General features: G+C 38.9%; 1 protein-coding gene and 1 pseudogene across 8 annotated transcripts in view; both read right to left on the reverse strand.

The window, feature by feature from the left end:
* CHRDL1 (chordin like 1) overlaps positions 1-23,110 on the reverse strand; it is a 127,784-nt gene that overhangs the window by 81,337 nt on the left and 23,337 nt on the right. For all 8 annotated transcript variants that reach the window (XM_070462233.1, XM_070462234.1, XM_070462230.1 and 5 more), the window contains exons 3-4: positions 14,215-14,327; positions 11,590-11,683 (exon numbers count right to left, since the gene is read on the reverse strand). In XM_070462233.1, the coding sequence (XP_070318334.1) occupies positions 11,590-11,683; positions 14,215-14,327 (207 nt within the window). The remainder of the gene's footprint in view (positions 1-11,589; positions 11,684-14,214; positions 14,328-23,110) is intronic.
* LOC110143815 (V-type proton ATPase subunit D pseudogene) lies at positions 2,994-3,870 on the reverse strand (annotated as a pseudogene).

Consider the following 23,110-nt stretch of genomic DNA (forward strand, 5'->3'; position numbering starts at 1 on the left):
CATGGGGTCGCAAAGAGTCGGACACGACTGAGCAACTGAACTGAACTGAAAGCCTGATTTCCTTGGCTTATTCCTTCATATCTCCCCCACCCCATCCCACCCCCCACCATGCCCACCCAGCTCCTGCCCCTGCGGTTAGTGGCCTCAGGATCTCCTCCAGCTCACCACCACCACTCACTACCATCAGATTCTGTTTTCTAAATCTTGTGTGCTGGTCAAATGAAAAATGATTAATAAGACTCACAGACTTAGGGAATGAACTTACAGTTGCCAAAGGGAAAAGATAGTTAGGGAGTTTGGGATGGACATGTACACACTGCTATATTTAAAATGGATAATCAACAAGGACCTACTGTATAGCACAGGGAACTCTGCTCAATGTTATGTGGCAGCCTGGATGGGAGGGGAGTTTGGGGGAGAATGGATACATGTATATGTATGGCTGAGTCCTTTCACTGTTCACCTGAAACTATCACAACATTGTTAATTGGCTATACCCCAATATAAAAATAAAAAGTTTTAAAAAATGATTAATAAGAGTTATCACCTCCAAAGAGAGATTAATTTATCAGGAATCAAAGTCTGAAATAAAAAGATGAAGCTTTAAGAATAACAGTATTTCAGGTACCAGGTAACGTAGCAGGGAAGTAGAGTGGGAGAGGAGAAGTCTGACACAATGCTGGCTGGACAGGTCATAGGAAGTGCAGGTAATCATCTCCTGCTCTGCTTACTCAGAAAGCAGGCCCTGATCTCTGGATCAGCCCTGCAACCAGGAAGAAATCTCTCTAAAGGACATTTTACTAATCCTTTCCTTAAAATACCCTAGATGTGACTCTTATTTCAAATTAAGTTGAAAACAGACTAAGCTGAAAACACTGATTTTATTTCAAACTATGTTGATTGCTTTTCCCTTTGAGAGTTTCATTTGTTTATCAGCAGAAATTCCTGGGCTAATTCCGAGAAATGCCATTCATTTCTCGCCAACAAGTCATGGACAATGGGTGGGGTAGAGGGGTGAGCTCCCCACGGAGGGTCCTTCTTTCTGGACCTGACAGCCAGGAGCTCTGAATGTGGACAATGGCAAAAGAGAAAAGCGTTGGGTGGGAGCTCTGGGAGAGTAGGGAGGCCAGCCAGAGGGAACAGTGAGTACATGTCACTGCAGGGTTGATCCGAGAGGAGTGTCACACAGGCAAAGTATGTTTCCGGTGTGCCTGTGCTCCCCATTACCAGAGAAACAATGTTGTCAAGTTGCCCACAGCCCTCTGCAGATGTGCAGGGGCCTCTACTCCAAGATCTTGCCCAGGACTGCTCTCTAAGGGCAGTGCTCCTGACCTCCTTTATCAAGCTTTCCCCAGGGCCCTATTACCCTATGTCCTCCACCATCCAAGAGCAACAGAATCACTTGAGGTACTTGTTTAAAATGCAGAATACCCCCAACAGTCCAAACAAATCAGAAATTTTAGTGTAGGGCAGTCTGCATTTTATCAAATCCCTTTAAGCACACTAAAGTTCGAGTAACATGAATTTGAGGTCCTGTTCTAAAACAGCTTGCTACTCGAATGAACTTCTCCAAACTAAGACATTATATTTACCAATAAGTGTTAGTTGCTCAGTTGTGTCCGACTCCTTTGTGACCCCATGGACCATAACCCACCAGGTTCCTCTGTCATGGAATTCTCAATAGCTTGTTGCTATAAATAGCTTCTAGAAATGGAATGGCATAATCCAAGACTTCTTAAAACATATATTAAAGAACACTAATCCTTCAAAATGCTCTACAAAAAAAAGGTCCCAGGAATTCCCAGTGGAGGTCCACTGGTTAGGACTCTGCAGTTTTACTGTGGTGGCAAGGGTTCAATCCCTGGTTGGGGAACTAAGATCCCACAAGCCATGTGGCACAGCCAAAAATAAAAAGTCCTATGGCTGAATAAGTTTGGAAAATACTGCATCCCATACACTCACTTATAGATTCATAATGCATATTAATGTATTAAAGGCTCTGAGAAGTCCTGTATTAAAAGAAACCTATCTTAAAAAAAAGAAACCTATTTACCTTTCTCTAATCCAGAAACTCTCGAGTTTATTTGACCATATAAATGTTTTCTCTAGTTAACCCTACCATTATCCCATAAAATCATGTTCCCTGCAGCTAACTTTGGGAAACAGTGTCTTAACCTAGAAGAGTGATTGTAATGGTGGAGGTTTTTAAAAATATAGCGAGCATATGGAAGATTTTATTTCAGGCAAATGGGGCTTTTCAGTATTCCTCAATAATGCTCCACCTTCTTCACCTCTGTGTGGGGACAATTTTGATTAACATCCATAGAAAGAAATAGAAGAGCTGTGCGCTACCATGATAGAAAGCTATAGCTGTCCTAAATTTAGTCTTGTTCTTATACGGCATAAGGGCTCCTCAAATACAAACAGGAAATCATATTCTTTTTTATTTTTTAATTTTTTTTATTTTTTATTTTTTCATTTTTAAATCATTTTACTGTTTATACCGTAGTCACATTTGAATTGGCAGAACTGTTCCCATGACAGACCAGAGACCTGTTATTCAAGGAAAAATAAGTGAAGGTTTCCCTAAAGCTTAAGGAGAGATGTCCCATAGTAACTAACACAAGAATGGCTGTGGCAATCTCAGACAATGATGCCAAGGTGTGTGAGCAGGTAGGAACAAAGGGTGCTCCAGAGTAGCTGGCCTACGAATGTGTGTTGGCCTGAGAGCACTGCTGCTTCCTAAAGGGATTTTCTTATGTTTGGTAAGCAGATGAATTGTAACAGATGTATCATTAAAGCAGGGTGACACTTCTGCAGCATAAATTCTACAGGTTTCGGGACAGGTTCTACAAATTTCACTGGTGATTAATTGTTGCTTAATTATGATTCTGCAAAGGTAGATCCCATGAACAGACATCCAGGGAAATTTTACAACGGTGAAATTCTTAAGCCAAAAAATAAATAGCCACACATAACAAACCTACACACCATGAATTAAAATGGTGACATGTTTGGCCTTCTGAAAGAACCAGAGCAGGAAAGCTTATTCAAACAGAAGATCTTCATCCTTCTCTTCAGCCAGGAGATTAGCAGGCTCCATCACCTCTCCGGCTGCCCTCCGTTGCTCCAAGTCCTGTTCAGACTTTTCCTTGAGAACCTTTTTCTTCTCCTGTATTTTCTTTAACCTGTAGAACTCCTCTCGCTCTCTCTCATCCAGCTCTGTGATGATATAAGCAAGGGTACGTTCAATCCGGGGAATGATGACATGTTCAATAGCATTTACACGCCTGTTGGTTATCTTAATAGCTTCATCCAAAGTAACAAAGGAAGTCTGCAGTGAAGCCAGTTCCTACTGCTTTGGCATAATTCCTCTTCAGTTTAGCCAACTGTTCCCCACCTCTGGCTAAACCAGTCAGTTCATAACTGTCAGTTCCTTCATGATAATGTTCAAATACTGGCAATGTAACACCTGCTACATTATCTTTCTTTGCTCTAATCTTCACTTGGGCCTTATTTACATTTTGGATAACTGTGGTGCTGAAGTCCCCGGCTGTGAACTTGGCCTCAGCAAGTGAAAAGGCAGCTTCTCTCATCACTTCACCCATCAACATTTTAGTCTCTATTATCTTCTTAAGGATCTGTCGAAATCGAAGAGTTAAGGCATCAGATTTTTTCTTCAGGAGGTTTCGACCTGTCTGTGCTCCTTTTAACCGAGCCTTCATGATGGTCTGTGCCATTCGCGAGGGAAAGATTTCAATTCGGTCTTTGCCCGACATTCTGACGATGACTCTTCGGCTCGGGTTCCTGGTCGGGCAACCGTGGCTGCAACAACCCAGCCAGAGTCTTTCTCCCATATTCTCTTTTAAAAAGCAACTAAATCCCCAGGGTTTACCAGATACAAAGATCACCTCACCTGGCAGAAGGCAAGTTAAGTGCCACTTTACTGGAGAAGTTTTAATCCTTTATACTCTGCAGTGTTCAAGGAACAAGTATATGAGGAAAATAACGGAAATAAAGCATGGAAGACAGTGAAAGAGGTCTAAGAGGTAACAGGGCAGTCAGTATAGACATGGAGGGCCTACTGATCAATAGCGAATATCTCTGCGGCCACTTCTCAACAATCAGTATAAGAATGCTAACAATGATAATAATAATAATAACAATAAAGTATAACCTCTGCTATCCCAGAGACCAACATTCCAGAATCCTCAAGCTTTTGGATAGCTCTGGATCCAGAAAGAGTTTTGTTAAAAACATACCAATCTTTTGAGAATTCTCTGGCAGTCCAGTGGTTAGGACTTGGTGCTTTCACTGCCAAGGGTGTGGGTTCAATCCCTCATCAGGGAACGAAGATCCCTCAAAGCCAAAAAACAAAAACTTTTGTATGAAAAGAAATGACCCTTGACTGATCATCTTGTATACTATGACTTTGGAGTTCCCTTACTGAAGGTAAATAATATGCTAATTAGCTGTTACTATGTAAAAGTAGTTGATCTTTTTCAATCAAACCCAGGAGGCAAGTGAATACAGAATTCAGAAAAGAGCAAAAGGAGCAAGAAGAGCACAATGGCGATCAAACATGGATGATGGCAACAGCAGCAATCAGCAGCAAACATGAGGTGGCAGCAGAGATGAATCATAAAAAAATGAGATGGTTTTAAATTTTGGAAGCGATTCCTCAATAAGTTAAACACAGAATTACCCTATGACTCAGAAATTCCACTCTTAGGTATATACTGAAAATAGTAGAAAACATATGCCACACAAAAACTTACACCTGAATGTTCACAGCACTATTAACAATAGCCAAAAGGTAAAAACAACTCAAATGTCCATCAACTGATGAATGTATAAATAAAATGTGGTATATCCATACAATGGAATATTATTCAATTATTAAAAGGAATAAATTACTCATAAATGCTACAACATGGATAAATCTTAAAACATTATGCTAAGTGAAAGAAGCCAGATGCAAAAGGTCACATATTGTATGATTTCATTTATATGAAATGTCCAGAATAGTAAAATCCATGGAAACAGAAAGCAAATCAGTGGTTGCCAGGGGCTAAGGCAGGAGGGGTAATGGGGAGTGACTATTTAACAGGCACAGAGTTTCCTTTTTTGAGGTGGTAAAAAATTTCAGGAACTAGGTTAGTGGTGATGTTGCACAACATTGTGAATGTTCTTAACGCCACGAATTATACACTGCAAAGTCATAAATTTTATGTTATATGTACTTTACCACAACAAAAAAATAGATGCATCTCCCCCTTGAACTTGTGCCCTTAAAAAAAAAAAACAATTGGAAGGAGCTAAAAAGACTTGTCTACTTGATTCCTGAAACACTGGAAGTCGCAGATATGGAAACAGACATAGTCCTACAACTAGACTCCTCTTTTTATACAAATGTACAGGAATACAAAATGCAGACACGGCAGCGATTACAGACGAAAAAAAGAGATTCAGAGTGGCTGAGTGATTTGCAACCCTCACTCTAAACTGTCCAAGGCCAAATGCCACATAGCTACCTCCTATCTCACATAGTCTGTTTCTGCTAGAGTATAGACTTGTGTAATCCAAACATGTTCATATGTAAGTGGTAGATAAGAAAATGATATTGATATAAAATAGAAACTGCATTGGTTGAGGCATGATTTTTCTTAGCAAATTCATATTTTGCACCATCAAGAGATAGTAACTAGATGCCAAGTATACACTAACACAACTGAAATTCTGTAAACCATGAAAGGACACAGTACTCTATCCTATTGCTATTCACCACACATTCTTCCTCTTGGCTCAGTTTGGCCATATGCTTGGTCTTCCAAATGCTTATCACATGATTCTGATCTTGGGCATTTTTCTCTTGTCTCTGTAACTCAGTGGCCTCAACCCTTTTTTATACCTCCTTCCTTTAAGCTGAAGTCACCATTTTAAAGGATGAAGTCTCTACTTACTGTAATATTCTTTTTTTTATTAGAAATCTAAGATGCCTTTTAAACCACACTAGTATTTTATTAGTATAGTTATTTTATTAGTACTCTAGTTACAAAGTTGCACAAGTTCAGAGTTGTCCGCTCCAATCTTGTTTTTTTCCTTAAGCCCTGTTATTTTTCAGTGTACAGTTTAGCAGAATGGGAGGATTTTCAGAAAAGCACATATTGCATTATAGCAGAAATGCCTATATTCACTAGCTAGCTCTCCTGTCACGAGAGAAATGGCATAGGACTTCCAGCATCTCCTTATGGGAGCACAGGGCATTTTTGGAAAGGGTGTTTCCTTAACCTAACTGGAATGTAAAAGACTGCGGTGAGGAGTGCCTCTCTTGGCAAAACCACACTCTCAGTCTCTCTACTAAAACCATATCATAGAACTAAACCTCTTCACATCTAGCCTAAAGGAAACACTAGATTAAGTCTCTGGTAACAGATCAAATCAGATATTTTGGCAAATTCATAACAGCTCTTTAATGACCCGGGAATGTTGGACTACTTCTAATGGAACCAAAATTTATCCATTCTGAATAACAAATTCTTAATGGAATGATCAATTAAGAAAACTGTTACATAATTTTGTGATTTAGGCTCCTAATCACTACAAAAGTCATCTCGGTGATAAAATTATACATGAAGAACAAAAGGAAACAAGTTATATTCTTTCTCTCCCCCTTTCCCCTTTACCATTCAACTGCCTCCAAAAGAGAAGATATGAAATTCCATTCCAACAAATCTCTCATTAAGGATAACAGACTGACTCCTGCTTAGAGACTGGGATGAATTTAATGACCTTTCTGACTCCAGTATAGTCTTGACATTCTTATTAAGAATGTTCTACCCTTCCTGTACTACCAGCCACTTTGACCCCAGTAGAGAACTGTGGTACGTGATCAAGATTTAACCTCTACCATGGAGACCAAGGGAAGTGCTGGAGAAAATGTTTTCACTTGCTCTTCATAAGAATTGACTTAGATTTCTCTTTGGTAATTCTGGAAAAGCAGTCTGCATATTCTGATTTCCATGGTTCAGCAGGAGTTACAAGAGAAGTTCAAATGCAGGTGAGAACACTGGAAATTTCAAGGGGTAAGAAGTTTAGAAAGCAAGAGCCATGGGTTACACAGAAACAGACAGGGGGGTGAAGTCTCCTCTGTCTCCTCCAGTGGAAGATGGGCTCTCGGCATGGCAGGTAGGACCTTCCCACCAAGTCCATCACTACCCACTAAACATTCCCTGAAGTTGATATGGCTGTAAGATTGCATATAAAACATTGGATATATGGCTCCCTTATTTGATTTCCCTTATTGATATAGAACTTGTTCATTACCTTGGATTTAAATATTCTATTTTTCAGTGAATATGTTTTCATCACAGTGCTTTTCTTTGGGTTAAGACACAAAACTAGAGCCCCTTCCTTTGACCAAACATTCCTGTGGCCCTGAAGGCATGAGTTTCCTCATGCCTAATAATAATTGGGGTGGAAGGAATACAGAGAAGTCATCACATCCATTGCCCTGTCTCAAAGCAAAACTATGCCAACTCCATCTCAGATGGGTGGATACCTTTTTATTTCCAGAAACATGCAGTAAAGAGACTAAAATTCTCCTTAGTCATTTATTCTAGGATTTAACAACCACTGTGTCCCAAAGTTCTTTCTTTTATCAAACTCCATTATTCTCTGCTATAGTTTAAACCTGTTTATTCTTGTTTTATCTTCAACAGAAAGAAATAATAGCTGATTTGCATTCCAGGTCAATATGGCAGAGAGAGCACATGAGAAAATACTGTGCTATTTTCCAAACAAAGAGTAAGAGATGAAATATAAAAGTAAAAATAAATAAATAAAACTTTAAAACTGCAAAATCATCCTCAGAAACAAAAGGAAACTCTATTAAATAAAACACAGGCAAAATGCAAGTACAGCAATAAATGAGGGCCAACAAGATATGCTCCACTGGCAGTTCAGATCAGATATAGATAGCTATATCCAGGCAGCTGAGCCAGAACTATGGCCTACAATTGGCTTCCTGTGTAAATCTGAGGACTTAAGAGTCACACTCTTCACATGTGAACAGGGGCTGACGTAGTTTGCCCACTCAAGTTCATTCTCTTGCATGGACTGACTGCCTAAGAAAGGCAGCTGCAGTTGATGTCCCAATCCAAGGACTAGCCCTGCACAAGAAAACAGAGGTAGAAGCAGACTATTCAGACATGATGGAGTCCAAGGTGGGATACCAACATACGACCTGGTTTAATGCTAAGTAAGCTACAAAGCCTGAAAATAATGCTATCACAAAAAGGAAGGACTTATGCGAGAGAAAAACCATGGATGATGAGCTTTTAGACAAAAATTTTAAAAAGCAGGGGGAAATTTGGAACTAAGGAAAGCTATCAAGAAATCTAACAAAAGTGGGAATTCACACCTGAAAATATGCATATTTAAACAATCAGAAATAGACTTTAAATAAATATTTAAATACCTTAAAGCAATAAATAAGAGAACAAGACCTCAAGAAACAATAACAGGGGTTTACAAAATGGCAGTACATAGATATTTTTTATATATAATTCAAAAATGGGGAGAAATACAGTTTTTAAAAATAAAACAACAAAACCCAACAGACAGCTTAAATAGTAGGCATGAAAAAGCTGGAGAAACAATTCATGAATTGGAAGGCCAAGCTGAAGTTATATATCATTACAGGGAGTATACCAATATATCATCAGGGGGAAAAAGAAAGACATTAAGAGACACAGAGCTTAAATTAAATGAAATGCAATGACATACACCAAAGACAAGGTTAAGAATGAGAAAAAATAGAAGAAAATATAGTTTACACAAAAATAATGACTTGAAATTGAAGAAAAATGTGAGTCCATTGGCTGGAAAAAATCATGTGCTAAGCAGGCTAAATAAAAATAAATCATACATCAAAATACCTCCTTGTTTGCATCAAAGGAAAAAGAGAAAATCTTAAAAGCTAGAATAAGACAAATTATGTATAAAAGAATTATAATCAAAGCAGACTTCTTATCCACAAACAAAGGAAGTCATGAAACAATTTATTAATATCTTCAAAGGGCTGAGGGAAAATAAACGTGAATCTATAATTTTATACCCAGCCAAATTATCACTCAAGAATGAGGGCAAAATAAAGACATTTTTGCATATAAGGATTAGGGAATTTTAGGACCACTACCTACAGAAAGAACAGTTAAAGGTTATAGTTAGAAAGAAAAATGAACTCACAAGGAAGTGACCTGTAAGAACAAGAAGGCAAAGGAAATGAATAGCTGTTTCTATCTTTTCAGTCTTAAAGATGATGATGTTTATTTCTCTTCATTTTCTTGTTTCTGGGACTTATGATCTTAATTCTTTTAATACTTTCTTTTTCTCTTAAAAGAACTGCTAGCTTATACTTTCTCTTTTTCTCAGGACTTGCTTCCCTTTATGCAGTTAGGGTAGATGACAGCCATCTTCCACTCTGTGTACTTCCACTCTATGCTCTGTGTCTGGGCCCTACCCCAACTTCCTTCCTAGGGAAGAATAATTTCTCCACAGTCATTTAGATCAATTCCTATGACATTAGACCACTTTTAGATACTTCTGAGATAAGAAGACTTTATAAGGCTATTTGACAGGCAACCTGGAAGATGCAAAAAAAAAAAGAATCCTCCCATGCTACACCCTTGTAATTTAAACAGAAGAAGCAAATGTTGTTGCTGTTGTTGTTCAGTTGTAAGTCATGCCCAACTCTTTTTACAACCCTATGGACTGTAGCCCCCCAGGCTCCTTTGTCCGTGGGATTTCCCAGGCAAGAATACTGGTGTGGGTTGCCATTTCCTTCTCCAGGGGATCTTCCCATCTCAGGGATCAAACTCAGGTCTCCAGCATTGCAGGCAGATTCTTTACCACAGAGCCGACAGGGAAGCCCAAGAAGCAAATAAACACATGCAAAAATAGTAAACCTCTCTTAGGGATTTATTTCAAAGAATAACTTTAAGGTTGATCACACGCCAACTCAGTCTCTCATACATATCCTACGGTAACCAATATTAAGAATGATAAACCTGTGACACGGCATGATCTTCTGACATCTGGAAAGAATCCCAGATGTTCATCAGAGTGTATTTATCAATGTGCATGAGTGCTAAGTTGCTTCAGTCGTGTCCAACTCTTTGAGACCCCATGGACTGTAGCCTGCTAGGCTCCTCTGTCCATGGGATTCTCCAAGCAAGAATACTGGAGTGGGTTGCCATGCCCTCCTCCAGGGGATCTTCCCGACCCAGGGATTGAACCCACATCTCTTGTGGCTCCTGCATTGCAGGTGGATTCTTTACCGCTGAGCCACCAGGGAAGCCCATTTATCAAGGTAAGAAAGCATAAGTTATAAAAGTGGTGACAAAAAAGGTTTGGGTCTCCATTGGACAAAAAGGGTCTCCATTCAACAAAATCTCTGTTTCTGTAACATTTCAGTTAACTGACTTGTCACTGAACCTCATTCCTGGCTTCAGTCCTACCATTTCTGCCCTGACACTTTGCTTTTCTCTCTTGTAAGTTCTGGAAGTTCCTCACTACTTGAAAAAAACACCAGGTATGATGGAGACTAATGGTTCTTTATGTTTTTATGGTTATGTACACTCCTTTAGGAATGCCAATAAAGCTATGTATCTTCTCTAAAGGAATTTACACATATACATTGTTACACCAAAAACTGCCAACAATTTTAAAAGGTTTGCTAACCCCTCAAAGTCCACCCATGGACCCCAACTCTGTCCTCAAGGGAAACAGAGTCAACTTATAGGACTACAAAGCTTCTACTGCCCAGATGCTAAGATGATCACTTAGCTTTTCTTAGGATTGCTGGTGGGCCCACAGGCATTTTCTGAATCATTCCATGCTTGCACTTCTCTGGTGTGGGAACCTGGCCTCAGTCAGACATGAACAAAGTATCACTGAGGGAGCCCCTGCCTCAGACAAACACCCTAGCCGCCAACCAGGAAGGTAGACGTCCTAACAGCCTTGTGAAAAAGTATCTGCCTGCCATCCCCTTAGCGCTACTCTGAACAGTGTATACATAATAACTGTACAGTCTAGAGAAGGTGACCATTCAGCCAGCAAGCAGCTTTACACTGACATAAACCTCACTGGTTCAGCTCCTTTGATTTATGAACAGCCCCTCATCAATTAGAAGCTATGCTCAAATGCAATTCCAGCACTAATTGCGCAGGACACGTGCCTCCATGCTACAACTCTCCTGGTGTCCACTGCCCACGGCAGGAAGAGACTGTTTATCACAGAAAAAATCTCTGGGCCACAATTCCCTTCCCTCAATTGATAGGCACCTTCAAATGATTAAAAGCCCAATGAAAACCTGTTACTGTGTACCAAATAACTTATTAGAGCCTAGAATGTGCCCCAATTGGGCTATAAACAGTATTTAGGGGCTGGTGCAGGCTGCCTGAACGTGTCCTATTATTATTCCTGTCTGGAAGTTTCTTCTTCTGGGGAATTAGGGAGAAGGGGTGGGTTGGGTGGAAGAAAGAGGAAGGAAAACCACAGCTGGGAAAGAAAGGGGAACTGGTTTACCTGGGCAGCGAGGGCAGCAAAGATGAGGAACATGCACAGGAGACAGGCAATGAAGGCTTGGACATCTGACTCTGCTGCAAAGCACATTCCCATTCTGAAAGAGAAAGGCAACAATGACAACAAAATAAATGTCTTTCAGAGGTCACTGGGATCATGCCAATTTGGGAAACAGTCATTCAGGGACTCACTCAGACAGTGAATAACGCATTGCCAAGAAACTGAATGAAATCAGCATTTTCTTTCTTTTTTCTGATAAGTTTATTGGAGTATTTTTCTAAGGATCACTACTACCCCAGTTTACAAAGCCTCTCACAATTATTGGGAAGCTTCTTCTGACTTGGCTCTGTGATGTTTCTACCATTCCCTAGCTCTGCACGTCTCTTCAGAGCCTAGTTGGATTTCATAATCACCTGCCCAATGCCATGGAAGGAAGGGATAATGAGTGATGGGTCCCTTGAGCTGTTACCCATCCCTGGGCAAGGAGAGAGCTCTAGCACATGGATTCTGGAGTCCATATAACTTTGCCTTGATCCAGTGAGCTGAGTGCTTCTTCTCCTCACTTCTTTTGCAAGTCAAAATTTTTCTGAGACCAAGCTAGAGTCTCGAATTGAGCTGATTAGCTAGTATGACTAGGGGAGGGGGCGACTGGGTCCTTGTCTGATTTACACTGACAAGATCCCTAGCTTTCAGCCATTGCTAGAACAAAGGAAGACCTTGGAAACCAATTTTGCATTAACATTTTCCATCCACAACTCATATGAAGCAAGGGTTATATCCATCAGGCTCTGGTGAGGGAAGAGGGTGATGAAGACAATGGAGGGAGAAGATGCCTAGCACTTGAGCCACTGGCACTGGGATTATATTAACATTTTCACTGCCCTGCAGAGAGCAAAGCCTCAGTCCCCAAGGGTTAGCTGTCCATTTCCAATGCGTTGGGTCAAGAATCTGACACAATCACACCATACCAGGCAGTTACTCAGTCTCTAGATACTCTTTAATAACTGTCCCAGCCATTTAAAGATTCAGGCTTCCTTTATCCAAATTCGAATAACCTTACCACAACTCTTTTTCTTTTCTTGCATACTTCCTAGAATAAATTTTTGGAGCACTACATTTGGAAACACCACAGAGCCTCCTTATATGTCACACTCCTCAGAGCCAGGCGGTATCATCTTGAAGTAAGATCACCAGAGCACATCAAAACTACTCCACCTAGCTGAGGTCAAACTGATTCCTTCTTAATGCTTTACATTGGTTTCTGGTCTAGAGCTAACACATTAATAAAAATAATAACCATAATGATGGTAATACTACAGCAGTTAGCATTTCTCAAATATTGACTATGATCAAGCATTGTTTCAATGCACTGACTGAGACAGATTAGTAAATTTAACCCTTGTCATAATCCTATGAAATAGGTAATACCACTATACCATTTTAAAGAAGAAGAAGTTGAAGGAACCTCAGAGAGGTTAAATAACTTGCTTAACATAACAACAGCTCAGAAGTGGCAGAGCCAGGGTTGGAAACTTGGTCTGTCTTGATTCTAGAGCCCTGCAGTTTCTTAAGACTACCTGATGTTGCCTAAAGGTTAGGTTTCCACATGCTCAAAATTCTGAAAGCCCAACCTTCTGTTCAAATGGCAAAAGAATCAGGCTTCTAAGTGAGGACTCCTGGGAACTAGTGAGGGGTTTTAGTTGTTCCATGAGCTCTCAAGTGAGAGGCAGGTCTTGAAAATTCTTTCTATATGTTCAGAATTTTCAATCCTTAAGGCCAAGTATAACGTCTCTTTTACCAGTCGGCCTAGTGCATTGGTTCTCCACCAGGAACCACTTTGCTCTCCAAGTAACCTTGAGCACATCCTGAGATATTTTTGGTTGCCACAACTAGGGTGGATGCTACTGGCTTCTAGTGGATAGAGGCCAGGGGTGCTGTTAAATATCTCTCAATACACAGGACAGCTCCCCACAACAAGAAATTATCTGTTCCCAAATGTCTAGAGTGTAGAGGCTGAGAAACCCTGGCTTAGCATATGACAGAAGAGGCTTGTTCAGGAAGATGGTCCGTAGCTGTGGTCCCGGGTCACAGCCATGGGACTACCTGCTTTGTCTACTGCAAAGCTATTCAAATGCCTCTTTGAGTGACTGGATAGGAGCTAAGGCCAAGCCAAGAGGACTCTAATCCTCACCAGATACAAGCCAAGGTTTCACCACCTCAATCCTATTAGTAATTATAGTCATTCACTGAAACCATATAAAATACATTCTCCCAGTGAACCAGTTTATAATCTGTCTTAATCTCCTGGCTAACGGCCAGTTTTGAAAATGATATTAAAAAATGATGTTGTCTTATGATCCAGTCATTATATTGAGCTTTTTCCTGAACTCTACTTTTTCCATGTCCTATATCTTTCAGCTAAGAGACTGCTTAAGTATCTATCTACAGCAAAAACAAGCCAAAAAGCAATAGAAGAAAAAGACATGAGATGTGTATTTTTCCTTGCAATCTGCCTCCTAACTTCTTTTAGGTTTTTAATCACTCATGCTCCCAGGCCATCTAGGCACTTGAGAGCATGTCTGCCTGCTGAGGAGCAAAGTGGAAATCACATGCCATTGGGGACTGTACCTCAGAGCAGATACAGTTCACGCAGTAAACCAACCCATAAGGTTCCAGGTAAGGATGCCATCTCTCACCCACTCTGTACTTCTTGTCTTGAAACACACAATATGTCTCTGAATCTGTGAAGAAGGAGATGGAGAATATGCTGGTTAGAAAACATGGACGAATGACAAAATCCAGAGCAATCACAGGTTCCATCCATTTTAGTGTACATCAAGAAAAGAAGCATAGGTGATAATTATAGAACCCCTATGATGGGCTCAGTGTTTTATATGCTTTCCTTATTTGATTTTACAATGACCCAGTAAGGTTGGCACTGATGATCAAAATTGAAAAGAAAAGCCAGATAAGCAAGAAACAGGGAGAAGATATTTCCAACAAATAAAGTATTAATATAAATACAGTACTAATATCTGGAATATTTTCTAATCATTCAAATCAGTAAATAAAGTACCAATCAATCCAATAGAAAAATGATCTAAAGCCATGGGAAGGAATTTAGAGAAGAAATGAGAGCAGGAAATAAATCAGAAAAACTGTTCAACTTCATTAGTAATCAGAGATTCAAACTAAAACTACACTGAGATAAATGCCTCAAGTTGCTTACTGCCTCAAAGACCTTCTGTGATTCTTTCCAGCTTCTCACAAGATAAATTCCAATTTACTTTTCAAATCTTTATTTCCAACTTCTTCAGGACGATGAACTGGGAATCAGAAAACCTGGGTCTGAATCCTAATTAGCTTTAGTTGTGTAGCATTGAGCAAGTTATTTGACTCAGTCAATCTCAATTTTCAACATCTGTGAAATATGGATTACATATTTCTCAAGCAAATGTGGGAAAATTAGATAAAGTTCTTTGTCAATTATATGTGCTTAGGCGGTCAGCTATGTCCGACTCTTTGTGATCCCATGGACTGTAGGCTGCCAGGCTTCTCTGTCCATGGAATTCTCCAGGCAAGAATACTGGAGTCGGTTGCCATTTCCTTCTCCAGAGAAGGAAATTATAAAGTCAATTATAAAGTGCTACAAAATGTACAGTGATATTTTATAATAAATGATTATTTTCTAATCAGTGTAGCAAACTGGAAAACACACCAAAACACAGAAAAAAAAACCCATAAAAATATATGGAAAAAAAAAAGAAATATTCCATACACATAATTCAAGCCCAAGAAGAAACCATTTTTAATATGCTAGTAACCCCATGGACAGGCTTCCCTGGTGGTTCAGCATTAAAGAATTCGACTGCCAATGCATGAGACATGGATTCTATCTCTGGGTCGGTAAGATGCCCTGGAGAAGGAAATTGCAACCCACTCCAGTATTCTTGCCTGGGAAGTCTCATGGACAGAGGAGCCTGGAAGGCTACAGTCCATGGGTTGCAAAAGAGTCAGACATGACTAAGCGACTAAACAACAACAAAATTAATAAACAGCCTGTTACTGAAGGGAAATTCGAAAGTATTTTGTACTAAAAGAAAATGAAACATAGCATATCAAAATTAGTCAATTCAACTAATGAAGTACTTAAAGAGAAATTTATAAGTAACTACAGTCGAAATTTATAAGTACCTACAGTTGAAAAGGGGAACAGTCTCAAATCAATGCCTTACAAAACTAGCAAAAGTGGGATAAAATAAACCAAAAGAAAATAGAAGGAATGAATAATAAAAACAGAAGTCAGTGAAATTAAAGACAAAAATCAATAGAAAAAAATCAATGAAACCAAAACCTGGTTTTCTAAGACAATCAATAAAATTGATAAACTTCTAGCAAGATTAACAAAGACAGAAGATGCAAATTACTAATATAGGGACAAAAGAGAAGTCTTCATTATAGATTCTACAGATATTAAAAGAATAAAAGGGAGACATTGTGAATAACTTTACACCAGTTAGCTTAATATCTTAGATGAGATGGATCAATTATTTGAAAGACACCAAAGCTTACTCAAGGAAAGAGAAATAATCTGAAGAGTTCTACATCTTCTAAAGAAAGGCAAAGAAAGCAGCATGACCAAAACAATTTTGAAAGAGAAAGATGTTGGAAGATACACACTATGCGATTTCAAAGCAATATAAAACTATGGTTTTCAAGTCAGTGTGGTGTTGGAAAAAGTTAGACAAGTATGCCAATGGAATAGAATGAAGCGTCAACAGAGAAGGGACCCACATTTACGGGTCTATTGATTTTCAACAAAGATGCAATGGCCATTCAGTGGAGAAACAATAGCCTTTCAACAAATGCTGCTGGACTATTTGGAGAATCATAATGCAAAACATAAAATAATATGAACTTTATATCTCATACCATCTACAAAAATTAACTCAAGATGGATCATAGACACACTTTAATGTAAACCCCAATACTTTAAAACTTTAAAAGGAAATACAGGGGACTATAGTTGTGATCTTAGGTTAGGTGAAGAGTTCTTAGATATAACACCAAAAGTACAATTCATAAAAGAAATTTTGTAAAATAGGAATTCATCAAAATTAAGAACTTCTTCTGAAAAATGTTAAGAGAATAAAAAGGAAAGCCACTAACTAGAAGAAAATATTTGCAAATCACATTTCTGATAAAGGACTTTCATCCAAAATACAGTTTCCCAGGTGGCGCAGTGGTAAAGAATCCACCTGCCAATGCAGGAGACCTAAGAGACGTGGGTTTGATCTCTGGGTTGGGAAGATCCTCTGGAGGAGGAAATGGCAACCCACTCCAGTATTCTTGCCTGGGAAATTTCACGGACAGAGGAGCCTGGTGGGCTACAGTCCATGGAGTTGCAAAGAGTTAGACATGAGTAGGTGACTGAGCACAAGCACATCCAGAAAATATAAAAAAAACTCAAAACTTAAGAATAAGGAAACTAACAACCCAATTCAAAAATGGGATTAAAATTTGAATAGACACTTCATAAAGGAAGATTCACAAATGTCACACACATCATTAGTCATCAGGGAAATGAAATATTGAAACCATGAGGACATATAATGAAAATTGAAACCATGAGGACTGACTTATTAGAACGGATAAATGCAAAAAATCTGAATATACTCAGTGCTGGTGAGGAAATGAAGCAACTGTAGCTCTCTTTATACAATACTGTTGTAAAACAACTTGGCAGTTTCTTCTAAAGTTAAATACACCCTTAACTATACCACTCAGCAAAACCACATCTGGGTATTTTTCCAACTAAAACAAAACATATATTCAAACCAAAATCTGTACTATGTGTTTAAAATGGATTTATTCAGTCTGAAAAACCTAAGAGCAACATAAATGTCCTTCAACTGATGAATTTTAAAACATGCAAATCAAAGAATATTACTCAGCAATATAAAGAAAGACTGATACGGTTAAACATGGATGACCCTCAAAGGCATTATGTTAGACGAAAAAAGCCAGATTCAAAGTCTACATACTCTATGTGTGTTGGTCGCTCAGTCGTGTCCGACTCTTTGCAACCCTGTGAACTGTAGCCCACCAGGCTCCTCTGTCCATGAGGATTCTCCAGGCAAGAATACTGGAGTGGACTGCCATGCCCTTCTCCAGGGGATCTTCCCAACCCAGGGATTGAACCCAGGTCTCCTGCATTGCAGGCAGATTCTTTACCATCTAAGCCACCAGGGAAGCACTACATACTGCATGATTACAATTAATTATTTTTAATCTGGACAAGGGACAGAAAAAAGATCAGTAGTTGCCAAGGACTAGGGTGGGGGAAGGATTTTACTATAGAGGGATACAGAGTAAATTTTGAGAGTGATGGAGCTTATATCTTGATTATGGTGGTACCATTAGTCAAAACTCACAAAACTGTACTCTCTGGGTTGGGAAGATCCCCTGGAGGAGGATGAAAAAAGGGTGAATTTTTAAATTTTATTTATTTTTTAACTTTTAAAATTGAGATAAAATTAACATATAGCATTGTACTAGCTTTAGGTGTATTTAAAATGGTGATTTTGCTCCATCTGAATTATACGGTAATAAGACAATTAAAAAGAAACATATAGAGGAAAGAAAAATCATACATAATTCTACCACCAGAAGAAAACCACTTTTTAAAAAATTTTATTTACTTATTCACTCATTTTATTTTTTGGCTGTGCTGGGTTTTCATTGCTATGCATGGGCTTTCTCCAGGTGCAGCGAGCACTGGCTACTCTTTTCTTTTGGAGCATGGGCTCTAGGGTGTGCTGGCTCAGTAGTTAAGGCATATGGACCTAATTGCCCCACAGTATGTGGGATCTTCCTGGACCAAGGATCGAACCCATGTCTCCTGCACTGGCAGGCGGATTCTTAACTACTGGACACCAGGAAAGCCCATAACACAACCACTTTTAATGTTCTGGTAGTAGTCCTCTAATCTTTATTTTCCTGTTTTTAAATTAACAGGCTTTATTTCTTAGAGCAGTTTTAGGTTTATCAAAAAACTAAGTAGAAAGTACACAAAGTGCTCATATTTCCCCTCTTCACATCACCCTCACTTTTTCCTGGCATTAACATCTTGCATTAGTGTAGTACATTTGTTAAAATTAATGAACCAATACTTGATATATTAACTACATAGTTTACATGAAAGCATACTCTGTATAGTTCTATGTGTTATGACAAATGTATAAATGACATATATCGCCATTACAGTATCATACAGAACAGTTTCACTGCCCTAAATACATACTCTGCCTATTCATCTTTACCCCCCTCCACTCCCACAACTCCTAAAAACCACTGACTTTCTACTGTAGTTTTGTCTTTTCCAAGATGTCATGTAGTTGGAATCACAGGGTACGCAGACATTTTAGACTGGCTTCTTTCACCTAGCAATATACATTTAAGATTCCTCTAAGCTTTTTCATGGCTTGACAGCTCATTTATCATTGAATAATATCCCACTATATGGATGTACAGCTTGTTCATCAACTCACCTATTGAAGGACATAATGCTGCTGTGCTTAGTCATTCAGTCATGTCTGACTCTTTGTGACCCCGTGGATTATAGCCCGCCAGGCTCCTCTGTCCATGGGATTCTCCAGGCAAGAATACTGGAGTGGGTTGCCATGCCCTTCTCCAGGGGATCTTCCCAACCCAGGGACTGAACCCAGGTCTCCCGCATTGCAGGCAGATTCTTTACCGTCTGAGCCACCAGGGAAGGACAACTTGGTTGCTTCTGATTTTTGAAAATGAAATGAATTGAAAATTCATTTGCATGATGCTTGGGAGTATGATTGCTGGGTTTGAGTAAGAATATATCTAGCTCTTTAAGAAACTGCCAAACTGTCTTCCAAAGTGACTATACTATCTTGCATTCCCATCAGCAATGAATGAAAGTTCCTACTGCTCTACATTCTTACCAGTATTTTGGTGTTGTCTGTATTTTGGGTATTAGCCATTCTAACAGGTGTGTAGTGGTATCTCATTTGTTGTTTTAATTTCCAATTCCCTAATGATATTTAATATTGAGCATCTTTTCATATACTTATTTGCCACCCATGTATCTTCTTTGGTGCACTATCTGTTTAGTTCTTTTGCCCATTTTTAATTTGGATTGTTTATTTTCTTACTGTTGAGCTTTAAGAGTTATTTGTATATTTCAATACAAGTCCTCTATCAGACATGCATTTTGCAAATATTTTCCTTCAGTCTGTGGCTTGTCTTTTAACTCTCTTAACAGTATCTTTTGCATAGCAAAATGTTTTACTTGTAATGAAGTCCAATTCATCGATCTTTTTTTTTCTTGCACGGAGCATACTTTTGGTGTATCTGAAAACTCATTACTAAACCCAAGGTCACCTAGATTTTCTCCTTTGTTATTTTCTAGAAGTTTTATAGGTTTGCATTTTACATTCAGATCTGTAATCCATTTTGTAAGTTTTTTTACTGGTCATTTTTTGCATGTGGATGTCTAGTTGTTCCAGCACCATTTGTTGAAAAGATTATCCTTTTTCCAATGAATTGTCTTTGTTCCTTTGTCAAAGATCAGTTGACTATATTTGTATGGGTCTATTTCTGGGCATTTCTATTATGCTGCACTGTTCCATTTGTCTATTCTTTCAACAATATCACATTGTGTTAAGTACTATAGCTTTATAGCAAGTCTTGAAGTTGGGTAGCATCAGTTCTCTAACTTTGTTGAGGTTCTTCAACATTGTGTTGGCAATTCTGATTCAGATCTTTCCATATAAACTTTAGAGTTAACTGTTAATTTCCACAAGGTAAGTTCAGTTCAGTTCAGTTCAGTCACTCAGTCCTGTCTGACTCTTTGTGACCCCATGGACTGCAGCATGCCAGGCCTCCCTGTCCATCACCAACTCCCAGAGTTTACTCAAACTCATGTCCATTGAGTCGGTGATGCCATCCAACCATCTCATCCTCTGTTGTCCCCTTCTCTTCCCGCCTTCAATCTTTCCCAGCATCAGGGTTTTTCAAATGAGTCAGTTCTTTGCATCAGGTGGCCAAAGTACTGGAGTTTCAGCTTCAGCATCAGTCCTTCCAACGAATGTTCAGGACTGATCTCCTTTAGGATGGACTGGCTGGATCTCCTTGCAGTCCAAGGGACTCCAACACCACAGTTCAAAAGCATCAGTTTTTCAGCGCTCAGCTTTCTTTATAGTCCAACTCTCACATCCATACCTGACCACTGGAAAAACCATAGCTTTAACCAGACAGACCTTTGTTGGCAAAGTAATGTCTCTGCTTTTAATATGCTATCTAGGTTGGTCATAATTTTCCTTCCAAGGAGTAAGCGTCTTTTAATTTCATGGCTGCAGTCACCATCTACAGTGATTTTGGAGCACCCCCAAAATAAAGTCTGTCACTTTCCACTGTTTCCCATCTATTTGCCATGAAGTGATGGGATCAGATGCCATGATCTTAGTTTTCTGAATGTTGAGCTTTAAGGCAACTTTTTCACTCTCCTCTTTCACTTTCATCAAGAGGCTCTTTAGTTATTCACTTTCTGCCATAAGGGTGGTGTCATCTGCATATCTGAGGTTACTGATATTTCTCCCGGCAATCTTGATTCCAGCTTGCACTTCATTCAGCCCAGTGTTTCTCATGATGTACTCTGCATATAAGTTAAATAAGCAGGGTGACAATATACAGCCTTGATGTACTCCTTTCCCGATTTGGAACTAGTCTGTTGTTCCATGTCCAGTTCTAACTGTTGCTTCCTGACCTGCATACAGATTTTTCAGGAGGCAGGTCAGGTGGTCTGGTATTCCCATCTCTTTCAGAATTTTCTACAGTTTGTTGTGATCCACACAGTCAAAGGCTTTGGCATAGTCAATAAAGCAGAAATAGATGTTTTTCTGGAACTCTCTTGCTTTTTCAATGATCCAGCAGATGTTGGCAATTTCATCTCTGGTTCCTCTGCCTTTTCTAAATCCAGCTTGAACATCTGGAAGTTCTCAGTTCACATACTGCTGAAGCCTGGCTTGGAGAATTTTGAGCATTACTTTGCTAGTGTGTGAAATGAGTGCAATTGTGTGGTAGTTTGAGCATTCTTTGACATTGCCTTTCTTTGGGATTGGAATGAGTTTTCCAAATTTGCTGGCATATTGGGTGCAGCACTTTCACAGCATTATCTTTTAGGATTTGAGATAGCTCAACTGGAATTCCATCACCTCCACTAGCTTTGTTTGTAGTGATGCCTCCTAAGGCCCACTTGACTTCACATTCCTGGATGTCCACAGGGTAAACTGCTGGGATTTTGAATGATATTGAATCTATAGATCAAGTCATGAACTACTAGTATCTTAACAATATTGAGTCTTTCTATCCATGAACATGGAGTCTCTTTCCAGTTATTTGGTATCTTTCCTGAGAGTTTTATAGTTTTCCTCATATAGATTTTATATACATTTTGCTAAATTTATACCTAAGTATTTCATTTTCTGGTGCTAATGTAAATGGTGTTGTGTTTTTAATTTGAAATTCCAGTTGTTCATTTCCTGGTATATAGGAAAGCAACTGACTTTCATATATTAACTCCATACCCTTAAACCTTACTCTAATGGCTCATTAATTTTAGGAGGGTTTTTTTGTTGATTCTTTGGGATTTTAAAATAATCATGTCATCTGCTAGCAAAGGTAGTTTCATTTCTTCCTTCCAAATATGTATACACTATTTCCATTTCCCATCTTACTTCATTAGTTAGGACTTCCAATACAACACTCAGTAGGAATGGTGAGAAACAACACCATTGCCTTGTTCTTGATCTTAGGCCAAAACATATAGCTTCTCTCCATTAAGTGTTGTATTAGCTGTAGTTTTTTAATAGATGTTCTTTATGAAGTTGAAGAAGTCTTCCCTCTATTCTCATTCACTGTACAGTGTTGACTTTTGTCAAATGATTTTTCTGCATGTATTGATATAATCGTGTAGCTTTTCTTTTTTAGCCTACTGATGTGATGGATTACATTAATTCATTTTTGAATGATGAAACAGCCTGGAAAAAAATCCCACTTGACTGGATTTTTCCTACATTGCTGGATTCAATTTGCTAGTATTTTGTTGAGGATTTTTGCATGGGAGATATTAATCTGTAGTTCCTTTATTACAGTGTCATTGCCTGGTTTTGGTATTAGGGTAAGATTGGACTCACAGAATGAATTAGGGAGTGCTCTCTCTCTCTGCTTACATCTTCTGAAACTGATTGTAGAGTACTGGTATTATGTCCTTAAATGTTTGGTAGAATTCACCAATTTATTATCTGGGCATAGTGCTTTCTGTTTTGAAAGAGTATTAATTTCTTTAACAGACATAAGCCTATTCAGATTGCCTATTTTGTTTTGTGTGAGTTTTGGTTGGTTGTATCTTCCCAGATATTGGTAAGGTTTTCCCTAAGTTATCATATTATTGGCATGGAATTGTGCATAATATTTTTATGACAGTTCTGGT

This window comes from Odocoileus virginianus, unplaced genomic scaffold (assembly GCF_023699985.2).
Source record: "Odocoileus virginianus isolate 20LAN1187 ecotype Illinois unplaced genomic scaffold, Ovbor_1.2 Unplaced_Scaffold_1, whole genome shotgun sequence".
Taxonomy (NCBI): domain Eukaryota; kingdom Metazoa; phylum Chordata; class Mammalia; order Artiodactyla; family Cervidae; genus Odocoileus; species Odocoileus virginianus.